Source organism: Lipotes vexillifer, unplaced genomic scaffold, assembly GCF_000442215.2.
Source record: "Lipotes vexillifer unplaced genomic scaffold, Lipotes_vexillifer_v1.1 scaffold1211, whole genome shotgun sequence".
NCBI lineage: Eukaryota > Metazoa > Chordata > Mammalia > Artiodactyla > Lipotidae > Lipotes > Lipotes vexillifer.
In genome coordinates, this window is record NW_006784577.1 from 323,298 (window position 1) to 337,846 (window position 14,549).

Below are 14,549 nucleotides of genomic sequence, written 5' to 3' on the forward strand. Positions count from 1 at the left end.
CGTATGCTAACTTTTGTTTCTACTTGGACACCAGTGAGTAAAATTCATTGTGAACAAGGGAAATGGAAACAAAAATCTCTTAGGGAACAAAAATGTCCATTTTCCCTTTCCCAGAATTCATGAGCACTTCATATGCATCAAGCAATTTAATTCACCATCCTTCTCCCCAGCAGGGAAATGTCCTCTCTTAGAATGTGGTTTGGCTTTTACCCTTTCACCATATTTGCTATAGGAGGTGTGTTCATTTTCTCAGTAAATATACCCTGAGCTCTTCCTATGTGCCAAGCAGTACATTAAGTGTTTCCAATACCTCAGAGAACACATTAGACAAAGTTCCCTCGCCCCTGTGGGACCTAAATTTTAGTGAAGATATACCAAATAAATAAAATAAATAAAATAAACTACATACTTTGTGTACAAGATATGGAAAAAATGAAGCATTGGATCAGGGTAAAGATAGAGGCTTCTGGGGTGCTGTGATGGGGGATCAGCTCAGGTTACAGAATTAAAGAGAGTGTCCTTAGAGAAGCCTCATTTGAACTAGCAGGATCTGTGGGGAGGACTTGAAGGAAGTGAGGAAAATAGGCTTTCAGGTAATTAGAGGAAGAATATTCCAAGAAGAGATAAGCTAGAGATGTGCTCTGGTTCCTGCATGTTCATAATGCTCACAACGGTTTTTAGTTGCATAGCTTGGGGGCTACTCGTCTCACCAGCTGGACTCCACTGGTCAGCATTTTCACTATGAACACAATGTGTGCCAATCCCTAAGGCATGATTACATGAAAGGAAATGTGACCGTGAGGAACCCCTTCTCGAAGAGCTCCCTGAGAGCGAACACTTTGGAAGCGCCTCAGGGCAGCTAGCATAAGTTAACCTGAAAGGAGACAGAGGCCAGCCTATGTTAAGCTAACTTGGGGAATTTTAGAACTACAGTTGATCCTTGAGCAGCAGGGGTTTGAACTGCACAGGTATTCTTAGAGGCGGATAGTTTTGAATAGTAAATGCTACAGCACCACATGATCTGAGGTTGGTTGAATCCATAGACGCAGAACCATGGATGCAAAAGGTGACTATCAGTTATAGCAGATTTTCTGACTGCATGGAGGATTATCACCCCTAACCCCACATTGTTCAAGAGTCAGCTGTATAAGGGAGTTAGCATTGTGTAGCCTTAAGCTCGTCTCACAAGTATGCTATTTTTGACCAAGATATGTATAGACTCCATGAAACCCCTTTCTTCAGTATTATACAGTCTACTTGAAATTTTGTGCTCCCCCCTCCAACATAACACGAAGAACTCACGCTGTACATTATGGGGTTGGGATAGAAATGAGAGAAATGGGACAAATCTGCTTGTCACTGGCTACCTTTTCTCTTGGTGTGTTTACCTCTTATCATTGTCATCATGGCTTTAGGCATTATGTTACTCTCTGCCTCAAAACACTGAAAGATATGTGCTTTGTAAGGTGCCTTGGCACTTGGGTTCTTTCTTTTGTCCTAATTAACATCTAAAGTATTAGATCCTACATCTCAGCTAAGAGGGAGGTGAAAAGCATTCTAAGACCATAAATGATAAGGTGGCCCTGTTTACTGGATAGCATAAGGAAAAGCAGAGGACACAGGTAGCTGAGACATGACTTGTTGCTGGAACAGCTACGACTCCAGATCCTTCGTGCCTAAGCAGAGAGCCTGTTTTGGCTGAAGACACTGTAACACACAAGAATACTGAAAAATGTCAACATCTTTCTTGGAAGCGACACCTCAGATGACCTACCAGCAACTTCCACCACCTCACCAGGAGGCTTTCACACCAAAATGGCTGTTCTACTTCTTAAATGATCATTTAGAGTTTAAAGTTGAATATAAGGCAGTGCTGTTATAAAGACCAACAAAGAGTAAAACTTTAAAGACGATCTCAAGGCAGAAGCTGCATGGCTGATAGTATTACATAGACTGTATGATATTACTGCACAGAAAAGCCAATTTCCTAAACATTGCTTCAACAATCCAGTCTGGCACTGGAGAGATGGGGTCTCATAATTTGTCCCTCCTTATCTCTGGTATGTATGAGTTTATTATGGGTGAACTAGAGATTCTTCGCAAAAGGTCTGTCTGTGCAGACTCATACTGAGAGATCTATCGGGGTCTCCTGCATCCCACTTCGATGTGCTTCTAAAACAACCCCCTGTGACCAGCCTGTTTTTTCCTACCATCTCTTTAAGGCACTGAACCCGATTTTAGATTTTCTAAAATCTAAAATTTTCTCAAGTTTTCCTTGAGAAAACTCTGGGGATTAGTTGATGAATTTTTTAGATGAGTGCTGAAGCCAGGAATGATGCCAGCGGAAGGGATGGTGAGTAAAACTTGGCTTGGTAGTTGGCTTCCTCTGCCCATTGGAACGAAGTGAGTGCTGGAACAGGGTTGACATGTCTTGAAAGAGATGTTTGTTCAACACCTGCTTCAGACTGTCACTGTGCTAATTGCTGGAGAATTCAGGAAATTTTAGTCTGTGTTCACTTAGTTTATTCATCTTCAGAATCCTGTGTAATATACTCATTAAAAACCAGAGCATCTTGAACTGATAACCATGTTCTTTAAGAGTGTTTCATAGTTAGTAATGTTCCCGCACATCATTCCAAACATATGTATCTGGATTTTTTGTTAATGCATTTTTCTCCTCTACTTTAGAGCGGGTAGCACCTATAAAAGTGCCTGGCTCGGAGTAAATGCTCAGCAGACAAAGGATGAATCATTAAATGTGGGGCAGATCCAGAACAATATTATGCACAGGGTACTTTATTCCAGGCTGATACTTACTATATAATGTGTGTGAAGGATTCAAAGTCATTTCTTATAAAGAGCATCTAAAATTGGCATCATCAAGGAGATTACGTAAGGATGCCTACCCAGGGAAGAAATAAACACACAAAGCTTGATGTGACTTGATGTCCCCAGTGGCTGCCTTGCTTTTGGTTTTCCAGATAAGAAAAGTGTGCTAAGTGTGTCTGGTTTTCCAGATAAGAAGTTTCTGTTTTCATTGGTTATAAGAGTACCTTCGAGAAGGATGAGTAATGAGATCACAATCTGAAAATGTAAGTTTGCCTTCTGGAAAAGAATGGCACACACGTCACCTACCATCTCTAATGTATCTTTTCAATTGATCGTCTACCACAGCACCTAACACCCTGCACATTATAGGAGCTCAATAAATGGTTGTTAAATGAACTAATGGGTTCTTTAAGGAAGCATTTTTAAAAATTGTTTTAGTTAAGCAGTTCTTTGTAGGACTTGAGGAGTAAAGGAGTCATGACCTGGAACCCTCAGGAGAATCTGTTTCAGGAAAGAAACGACAGTTTCAAAGAATCTGTAAATTGTTTCAGCAGAAGGAGACTGATGCCTTTTTACTGAGTCCAGCTTTTACTGGTGCATATTGTTTCATGAGTTCCCATTGTGCCACTTTCAGCTCTCCTGGATGGAAGATCTGTTCCCCTGTTAGTGTAAGAAAGTTAATGTACTACTAAGTGCTGTGCATAGTGATAGAAATCTATTAATAATACATATGTGGAGTTTGGCTAGCAAAGCCATCTGCCAAAGAGCTTTGCACTTCAGAGTAGCTTTCCATAATCAATAGTCCCACTCTATTCAATAAAAGATTACTAGAGCATAAGATGTATAAAGCTTGATTGGCTCCCTTTATTTTGGTCGTCTGTTCAGCAAAAATGACAAGTTAATTCTTTCCTAAATGAATTTACAACTTTAAAAGGACAACAGATATTATCATAAATTAGTCTTGCTGCAGTACACTGATTTTTAATATACACGCATTTAATTTGAATACCTTGCACTAGGGTTTCAATTCCAAGAGTGTTTGCAAATCTATATGTGCTTAGTCAAAACAGAACCATTCACTAATGCAATTATTCTTTCAGTCTGTCATCATTAAATCACTTAAGATTCTATTCCATGTTGCTTTGCTTTAAATCTAAGCCTTTAGAAGAAGGAGAAAAGAAATTCACATTTTGTAAGCAATTCTAAGCGTTCTGAAAGTGACAAAGCATGCATTCTAAAGGGCAGGGGTTGCTATATAACTCTGACGGTCCTGCCATCCTACTGCTGTTGGAATCACTTTATGTCACCTTAGTAGGATGGAAGTCTTTTAAAAATAGTCACTAAATGTGCCTACTTTTCTAATTTTGGCTTTGCCAATTTAGGATATCTCTATTCCTTGCTTCAGAACAATGCATTCATTCCTCATTCCTTCTGCCCTCCCCCCATCAATTTAGAGAATGGTTTGAATACAGGATTCCTTGGGTTAGACAACATCACTCTCAGGAAGACAAGCTGGCTACCTGGGCGATTGAATTTCTGGCCCGCGAGTAGCTTTTCCTAATCCAGAATTTGTCTCCTCTATCTCTTCATGGGAATATGTATTCCCACCATTAGAAATTTCTTTCTTTGGCTTAATCTTGGTTTCTTCTTTTAAACTGCATATACCTTTTCAGAATGGTGAAATATTTAATATTAACTTTTAATATGTGTCTTGAGAATACATTTATTGATCATTTCCTAAGAATAGACTTAAATTATGGGGTACATATGAAGAAATCGGGCAGTGAGTTCCAGGTGTGGGAGAAAGCTTCAGAAAGCAGATTCTAGAAGGTAAATGAAGAAAAACTGAATTTCACAGTTATAATACATGGTTGCCCTGATGTCTGAGCTTTTGTTCCCTTTCCTGGGCTGTCTCAGGTAAGAATTCAGTGCCAAGCAATTGTGCAGCTAGTACTTGGGACAAAAGCAATTTGGAATCATTCTTCACTTCTCTCTTTATCTCCTATTCACATATAATCCATTAGAAGGCTGTCTCCACCTTCACAGTGTATCCAGAATCTTATCACTTCTCATCACATTCACTGTGACTGCCCCAATTAAAGGCCTAACATCATGCCTCCTGGACTGGCAAAGGCCTCCAAATTCATCTCCCTTCTTCCACTCCCCTATAGTCTATTCTTTAATCAGTGGCCAGGATGATTCTTAAAAATTTAAATCTCATCATGATATGATTGCCTTCCTCAAAACTTGGCAGTGATTTCCTAGCACATTTGGAGTAACACTCACAGCCCTTCCTCAGCCCACCAGGCTCTCTGTAGCCTGGCCCCTGACTGCCTCTCACTCCCTCTCCCTCCTGCCTTGAGCTGCCTATCCCAACCACACTGGCCTCTGTGCTTTCCTAGAAAGGGCCAAGCACTAGCCTTTCCTGGGGCCTTTGAATATGCTCTTCTTTCTGCCTAGAATTCTCCTTGTCCACCTTTTCTTATGCCCACTGTTTCATTTTATTCTGGATTCTGCAGACTTTCCTAGTCATGGCACTGAAATAGCTCTCCTCTTCCATTTCTCTCTGATGGACATGTTACTGATGCCGTGTTATGTATTGGTTCATTCCTGTCTGTCTGCCCCACTAGAAGGTCACCTTCCCAAGGTCAGGGACTTTGGCCTGCTCACTGCTATGCATTTCTATTGTCAGAAATCATACTTGGCACACAGCTGGAGCTCAAGAATTAGTTCTTGAAAGAAAGGAGGAATGAACACATGGTTGAGTAAATGATTTGCTTACTCTTGGGCAGGCTTATTTTTGTTCCTAGGGAGCTAGGAAGTCCTGCTTTTTGGTTCCTTCTGCCATCCATCTCTCATACATACCTTTACATTAACTGAGATATCCTTTCACAAGTTTGTTCCCCTGTGTATTCAGTATACGAGTGGCTGACAGAGTTCTCTGTCACTAATGGTGGCGACATTGGAGTCATTTTTACATGAACAGATGATGGCAGGTTTACCTAACATTCACAGTGACCAGGGAGCAATATGGAGAATTTGACTTCAGGGCCTTAAAAAAACATTACTCTTCAAAAAAAGTGTCATTGCACCATTTGGTAGAAATTTGAATTTTTACAATTAGAGATTCCTTTATTTGGCTTATATTTTGTTTCTCTTTTTAACTTGTACTTATCTCCTGAAAGTGCTAAAATCTGACCCTATGTGACCACACACAGCGTTCAAATTATAAAGTGATTGGCTGTGTGATATTCTCAAACTGTCTTTGTGTTTGAGACTGGAAGGAATATTATACTGGCACTGTAAAATATTACTGGTTAGTTGTCAGTGACAGTATCATTGTCATCAACTGATGATATTTTTTTGCTTCATCCCAGAAAGCAATTCCTCAGACCAAGACCAACATTTATTTGTCCTCATCATGGCTGGGCAGGTAGCTACCTGTCACTTACGGACTTGCTTTTTATATCCGCAGACCAAGTTTCATGAGTTTACCATTCACCGTTTTAATCTACCAGAGAATCATTTCATTAAGAAGATGTGCTTTAGAATCAGATATACTTGTCTTTGCATGCTGCTCCTTCACTTACTTAATTATGTGACCTTGGCAAATGTCTTATTCTTGATGCCAATTCTCCCATCTGTAAAAGAGGAAATGCTATTTTTTTCATAGGCTTGTTGGGAGGATTACATGAAGTCATGCACCTAGATTTTTTAGTGCAGTGCCCGGTACTGAGTAAGCATGCAGAACATTTTGGATGTTATTATTCCTTGGGGATTTGTCATGATACCCTAGAAGCCTGAATAAATGAATGCTTTGTCTATCCTGTTCAGCTGGGGTGTGTGACAAGACAAAGGGATCCTAGGTCACGTTCGTAAGGGGCTATGAGGATCAACTAATTGTTTTCATGTCATGGCCGTTTACTTGAGGCATTTCTACACTTGGTTTCAAAATGCTACTCACCCACAAAAGGCAGGACGCTGGCCTTTGAAATGCCCCCTGTTTCCCTCCTAAGCAGAAGGACAAAGTGAGGCTGGGTTGAAAGGCATCAGAGTTGAGAGAGAGAGGGTGGAAAGGCCTGATCTTTGACATGGACTTAGCCATTAAAGAGAATGCCCCTGGCAGTCAGAAAGCCAAGTTGTCCGGAGCCTGGAGGACTATCCCTGTAACAACTACTAAAGGAGATAACGAGCAACGTTTAGCTGAGCGGTCTCCTTTGATTTCTTATTCTGTCACATCCTAGAGACACTTTCCCAGGTTGGTGGAATTCAGACTGTTCAGTTTTCATGGCTTCTGGGTGATTTGTGATTAAACATAGATAGTGCATTTGAAAAAAAAATAAAGAAAAAAAAGACAGACTATGAAAGGACCTGCATTTTAAAAAGGAATTTAGAAGCCCTTCACTGGTGTGTTTTTTCCTTTGCCTCTTTCTGGGTTGGTATTTTCTCTGAGGTAGTAAATAATAGCAGTAGTGATAAATGTCTTCTTTATCTTTAGAGAATTCGTTGTTTGCCAATGAATAGAATTTGGGTGTTTTTGGTTAATAAGCTACCAACAGAGTTTTTGTTACATTATATATAAGACTATATATATATATATATATAGTTATTAAATTTTCCTTTTCATTTTTCTCCATAATGACTTCCAAAATTCCTCCATTGCTAATTCTTATAGGGTCATGATAAATTAATTGAAAAAGCAATTTATACAGCATGACCCATTCCTTTCAAACAAGTGAACAGATTACTGTGACTTGCTATAATTCTAAACTCTCTAAGTTTCTTTTATGCTCTTTGCTGAACTTTGGTTCTTGGAAGTTAGACCATGGCATTCCTGGATCCTTAATATTAGGACTTTGGATGAAATCAGTTAAGTTCTTATAAGTACAGTGTTGGGTGTGTGTGTGTGTGTGTGTGTGTGTGTGTGTGTGTGTGTGTGTGTGTGTGTGTTTTCTGTATCAGCAGGGGACGAAAGGCAGGTGTAGAAGGACACAAGAGAAAAGGGAATGAACATTTATTATACTCCTTGATTCACATTTGGTATTATTATCCCTATTTTACAAAACAGAACTCAGTGAAAGTCACACGACTAGTAAGTGGCAAGGCTCAGATTCAGACCACGTCGGTTTGACTCGAAAGCATGCTTGCTGTCTACACCGCACTGCCCCTTTTTGCCTACCTTATGTGCTCACTATATCATAGGAGCCTTGGAGTCAGGGCTATATCTGACCTCCTTAATAGACAGAGAGCTCTTCTTTTAGGGAATCATTGGAGGAAGAGGGATTGAAATGAAAATGTGATAACCATCCATTAACCCACCCGTACCTTACTGTGCCTTGCCCTGGAGTCCAGAGACAAGCGAGCTACCTGTACCCTGAGACTCAGAGACACAAGAGACAAGCCTTCTGCCTGGGTCACCATGAAGCCAAGGGAGACAACTCTGTCTAGTGAGGAGAAAGGGCTTTGGAGCATCACCTCTGGAGAAGGACCGTCTCTGGGAAGACCTGGACTTTTCTCGATCTCATGCCCAGGAATTAGAAACATGTTATTGTCTATATTCCCCTAGTAATAAACAGGACCTGGACTCTACATTTCAGACTCTTGCCCAGCCCGGTGACTGATTTTCACTTGGAAAACCCTGTGAAGATCAAATAGTGAGGCAGAGGGAGAAGAATTATTACAACAAACCCCACAGGATTGTCCAAATTCTTTTTCTACAATGGGCTTTTCACAAGACTGTTGATCCTCAGCTTTCAAGCTTTTTAGAATGATGACACTCATTGTGAGAGGCTTTGCTCACTCTTAGGTTTCTTAGAGATTTGCTTCCTGATTTTGATGTCTGTTACTTGATTTCATTTTTACTCTGGTTTCTGTAAGGCCAGGTCCTTGGTGACACATGTTTATTTTTATTGCTACTTTTTCTTTTAAACAATCACATAACTGAGAAAACTTTCCTTAAATCTGAAATGGGACAGCGGATATGAGAATGTTCTTAGGTTTGGTTTACTGTTTAGAAGCTAATGAGTCTTCTGGTATTTATGGGAATGCTGTAGGGTTATGTTAATGCTGTGGGCTTGAGGAATGCTGTAATAAGCCACAAAAGGAAATTCTGTCTGAAATCATTCTCCGGGTATGAGTGTAGCGTTGTTATGGTTGTTGTGTTTTCTGTAAGTTATGTACAAACTTCACTGTGTTTTTTCCTTTTATTTGTGTGTGTGCGTGTATGTGGCTATCAGTGTGTATCTCAACCAGTTGTAAACCTGGAAGACATATTCTAAATCATTATAACCATAGCATGTCTGTTTATGTAAGAAAAAAAAAAGTACTTGTCAATTAAATATAGTGGCACATTGTGAACTCATTTTTAATATGTATACCCTTATCTTAGTGGAGTCAAACTGATAGAAGTACCTATATCAAGAAGGTTGAAAAATTGGAGGTAATCTCTGTCCATTTAAACTAATATGTTCAGACATTCATACACTGGCCTACTAATTAAAAAAGAAAGGCCAACTTTCACACAAAGTCATCTAGAGGTTTGTAAAATGAAACCCTATGACGTTTACCTGCTATGTATTAGGCTCAATTGGTTTCCAGCTCCTTCCCTTGATTCTGCACTCTCTTAGAGCTTTAAGACTGAGACATATCTACTGTTTATCCATATTTCCTTCCTTCGCTCCTCTGGGCCTGTGCTATAAACATGATAGGCTGCTGCGATTTTGATGTAGGAAATAAAAGGGATTTAGTATTCAAAGCTGGTAAACGTCTTTATCCATAGGCAAAGATTTGGTACTAGAAAGAGAGATGATTATGTACATTTGATGTTGATGACTTAAGTTTCCTGTAGAATTTTGTATTTTCCTTACTTCTTCTTCTTCTTTTAAACAAATCAAACCAAACAGGTATTCCTGGAGGACCTCTGAATGGAAAGAATGCCAAGTCTCTCTCCTCCTCGAGCAGCAAGACCCCCACTGGCATGTGACGGGACCTGTTTGTGGAGGTGGGATCCAGACCCGGGAGGTGTACTGTGCCCAGAGCATACCCGCATCCACGGCACAGAGGGCCAAGGAAGGTAGGCAGCCAGTTCTGGGGACAGATTCTGCTGCTGATTGGAAGGGAAATCAACACTAACACCATCTTCTCATATTCTCCTTGATATAATGGACCGTCAGCATTCACAAATTTAATGTTTTGTTGACTCTTTACAAGCCATCCGTAAGTTCTGTTACTTGAAGTAGTTTGGAATAGTCAAAATAGTACTGCTAATAATATCAGTCTCAAAGGATCGTTGTGAAAATTAAATGAGAAAATATACCTAAGATCTCTAGTAGAAATGACTGCTACAGGCTAAGGGGCTGGTATGCTGGAGTGAGTCAGTTGGTGAAGAGTTAGTAGCATTCTTTTTTTTTTTTTTTCTATTAGAGAAGCTCTTTGTGAATTTGTGAGTGTGGGAAATTCTACAGACATATCACTTTCAGATATCAAGGATCCATTCATTTATTGCCAGGTTTTAGATAATATGAAACTAAGAAGGAGGAAAAGGAGGAGGAAAAACAACTTTCTCCATGGTATGCTCTCTATGAGGCATGTATAATACGATCCATTTGTTTCAGAGTTTAGGATAGTGATAACATAGAAGGACTGAAAAACTGGCCCAGATTTATTTAAGTCAATGGATTGAAAAGCTAAGAGTGTGCAGTAATGCTTCCACTCTAGAAAAATATATGGCCTGTTCCAGGCGCATTGGGGAACCCAACAGTGCCCTCTGTAGAAGTGGCCAAGGTGAGAATGTTTCCTTGTGTGTGCATGTACATTCTCTGCTGTAGGACTTGGTTAGAGAGAGAAGATGTGAGATTTCTTATTGTAGAAGTACATCCATTTCATCCTGTAAAGCTTTTCATACCAGGTGCCTTTTTTTGTGTGTGTGACATGGCCTCTCATCATTTCAGAGTCCATGACCGTAGCCTTGGATGATTCAGCTCATGACTCATAGAAGGATCATCTTTACAGATACCTTAGCATTTGCTTCAACAATTGAAGTTACAGTGTCAAATTTATAGGGCTAGAGTTATTTAAAAATTAGTAGTTAAATTTTCTTCCTTCTCTAATGTCACCTTTGGAAAGTGACCAATTTACACACTTTCTCTTCCAGCATAGAACATGACTGTGCTTACTCCTCTGAATTTGGAAGAACGCATTTAGATAAAAGCTTCAGATTATTCTTTCAGACCTTGGTGATCTTTCTATTCTACTTTCTCCTTCTTCCCTTTTACTGTTGTCTACGGTACTAGGAACTTCAGGGGTCAACACATATATAAGAATTTTGTAGAACTGATATATTATGATCAATTTTCAGCTTCAACATTTAATCTTCTATTGACATCTTCATCTTCCTAAAGTTTCTTTAGTAAAAATAGCTTTCTTATCGATCATCTATTTCTAAAGTTTCTTCAACCTTAATCTTTCCAGCTTTCTTAATGGAAACACGCTGGGCAGGAAATTTGTAATTAGGAGGAAAGTGGAAGGATGGTGTTCTAGCATTGGAAGTCGTATGCTACATGTTGGGGGATGTTAAATAGAGGAGGGGTGTTAAGTGCAGATTTAGCAGCCTATTAAGCCCTGGTACAGTGTGCTTCAAGCGTCTAAAAAAGAGGAAAAAATCTTAGGCCACGGCATACTTCCAAATTAATACTTTGGTACACACGGAAACAGAAAGCCCTTAGAAAGCCTAAGCCTGGTAACCCAATTCTCAGGGGGGCACTTAGATGTGGGCACAAGATACACACACATGGATGTATATAAGGCAACAATGTACTCTTGTAGAAATTTGAATACAGTAGTCAAACTGTTGCTGCATTGGAAAATACAGAACAGCCACATTGCATTAAAGGCATGGTAAAGATTACTACTTATCTTTGTAATCATGATAAAGGTTTGATTTTGCTCTTGTTTGGAAGTGAACCAGAAAGGTTATTTAGCCATTACTTTCCTTTCTTATAAATGCTTTAATTTCCTGCTGTTATTATTTATGGATATACCTTGACAAATCTGGCAACATGAAAATGTCTTCTTGGCTCAAGTCAAATTGTTCAAGAGAACAATTGAATTGCAGTTATAAGGGACCAAAGAGTGTTTGCCCAATTAAAGAGGCAGAGTTTAAATATTTCTAAACTTTCTGCTAATGCAGTAACAAAGGCCAAAATTGATGACATTTTTTGCATTTCAGTTTTTATAAAGATACGCCTTTTTGTTTTGGGTTTTTTAAATTATTGTTAGATTTGGAAGGGAGAGGGGATTTTAATAGCATTGATTTTGGAAACTCTTTTCTCAGTCATAGTTGACTTTTCCACAAGGTTAAGTTTTCCTTTGGCTCCAGGATACTCTGTTCACTCTCTGAAGTGGAATTGCTTGAGTTTTCTTCCTTGAAAATCCCACCATCCACTGTGAATTAATTACTCTGCATTCCAAAAACCTGATCTTAGAGGAACCCACAATCTTAGGGAAAAAATTAGGTTAATTTCCATGGATCTCTCATGAAATAAAATGTAATAGAATATCTAGATACCAGAATAAAAACAACAACAAAACCCAGAAAAGAGTGCTCATTCTCTCCCAAGGGCCTCAGAGTCTCCTGCTGGATGCTGAGCATAAATGGGACTTCCGTGCAGTTCTGTTGCCAACTTATTCTTGTTGATAGCCAATTCTCCATTTGACCTCAATTCAGGGTGTTTGTCGGAATAGTATAATAACATCTATGGCATATTTACCTGGTTCTGCCGTTTATTGTCCATGCGGTGTTTTAACTGCAGCCAAAATAAGGCTATAATAATCAATATGAGAAGTGTTACTAGTAATAGTAGACAAACAGGCCAATAAATTGTGAATGAAAATGTAGCAGAGTATTTATGATTTTGTTTACCAGTTATTGGTAAACAACTCTATCCAGTTGTAGAGAGAACTGTATTTCTCTTTTATAGTTCAGAAGCACCAGCAAGAATGATGCTTACCTATAAATCTAGAAGCTTGGATTTGGTGAGACCATTTTCTTCTTGCCCTTTTGTCAGATGAAATTAAAACCACTCAGCCTGCATTCAAGGGATATTTCTCAGGTGGTAAAACATTGAAAGAAGGGATGCACTTTCAAAAATCTAATAAAGACAGGGAAAAATTTATTCCATTCATGACATGGCCTAGAGATTGGCATATCAACAAATGTGGGATGAAATAGCCTAGAGATGCAGTGTATTTATATGGTGAAGAAAACAAAACAAAACAAAAACCTAAAAACTAAATAAAAAATTGGGAAAAGATATTGGTGTGGTGGCAGTTAAGCACCATGTTTTAAATTCAGTATTTGGCATTAAATGGACACAGCTACTTTAGAATGCACACCATTTAGCTTTGAATTGTTAATTGTGTTAGTTAACTACGCCACACCAGTAAGATAGTTCTTGAAAGTCCTATGTCTCTATAATGCTGGGCCCAGAGTTGGCATTAAGACAGTACATGATAAGATAAGGGAACAGGTCCTAGTTTTAAATATGTTGGTTTGGTGAGTAAAAAATGGATGACCATCACACATAACTTTTTTTTTTCAAAAATAATTTGTTATATGCTAGCTATATCTTAGGGTCTGTCCTAGACACTGGAATTGTAAACATGCCTCATTAATACAGTCTTTTAATTGTGACAACAATTATCCTAACAATTATGCTATAATGTCTTAGGTAATGTGTCTTCAGTAGTGTGTGACATTTTATATATATACATATGTTTGTAATGTATAGGCCATATATATATGTATGACATAGTTAAAACCATTTAATGATGCCTGAGAGTAATCTTCATAATCGAAATAATGCTTCAAGAGAGTTTGGAGGATCAACATGAAAGCATGTTCTAAGTGGAGACAGGGAGAACATATGGAAATAAATGGAGATGTTTATATTCAGTGGTGGCATGTGAAGTGGTATGAGAGGAGCACAGGAAATAAGGAAGTTAAATAACACTTAAAAACTAGTCTCTAAGAAGGAAATAAGTTAAATAACATTTAAAAGCTAATCTCTAAGAAGGATGTTACATAATGATTAAAGGATCAATCCAAGAAGAATATGTAACAATTATAAATGTATATGCAGGCAATATAGAACCACCTGAATACATAAAGCAAACATTAACAGACATAAAGGGAGAACTTGACAGTAACACAATAATAGTAAGGGACTGTAGCATCCCAATTACATCAATGGACAGATCATCCAGACAGAAAATCAGTAAGGAAACACAGGCCTTAAATAATACATTAGACCAATGGACTTAAGAGTTATTGATAGATATATACAGCATGCAATCCAAAAGCAGCAGAATAAACATTGTTTTCAAGTGCACATGGAGCACTTTCCAGGATAGATCACATGCTAGGCTATAAAACAAGTCTCATTAAATTAAAGAATACTGAAAGCATATCAAGCATCTTTTCTGACTGCAAAGCTATGACTCCATAAATCACCTACAAGAAAAAAAATTCACAAAACATGAACACATGGAAGCTAAACAATATGCCACTAAACAGCCACTGAAGAAATCAAAATTACCTGGAAACAAATGAAAACAAACAAACAAACAAAAACCCAATGACCCAAAATCTATGGGACACAGAAAAAGCAGTTCTTAGAGGGAAGTTTGTGGCAATACAAGCCTACCTCAGGAAATAAAAATCT

The 14,549-nt window shown here is 38.6% G+C and overlaps 1 protein-coding gene across 1 annotated transcript in view; it reads left to right on the forward strand.

The window, feature by feature from the left end:
- Positions 1 to 14,549, forward strand: part of THSD7B (thrombospondin type 1 domain containing 7B) — a 701,170-nt gene that overhangs the window by 131,024 nt on the left and 555,597 nt on the right. Inside the window, exon 4 of the mRNA XM_007456952.1 lies at positions 9,732 to 9,901. Coding sequence (XP_007457014.1) covers positions 9,732 to 9,901 — 170 coding nt within the window. The remainder of the gene's footprint in view (positions 1 to 9,731; positions 9,902 to 14,549) is intronic.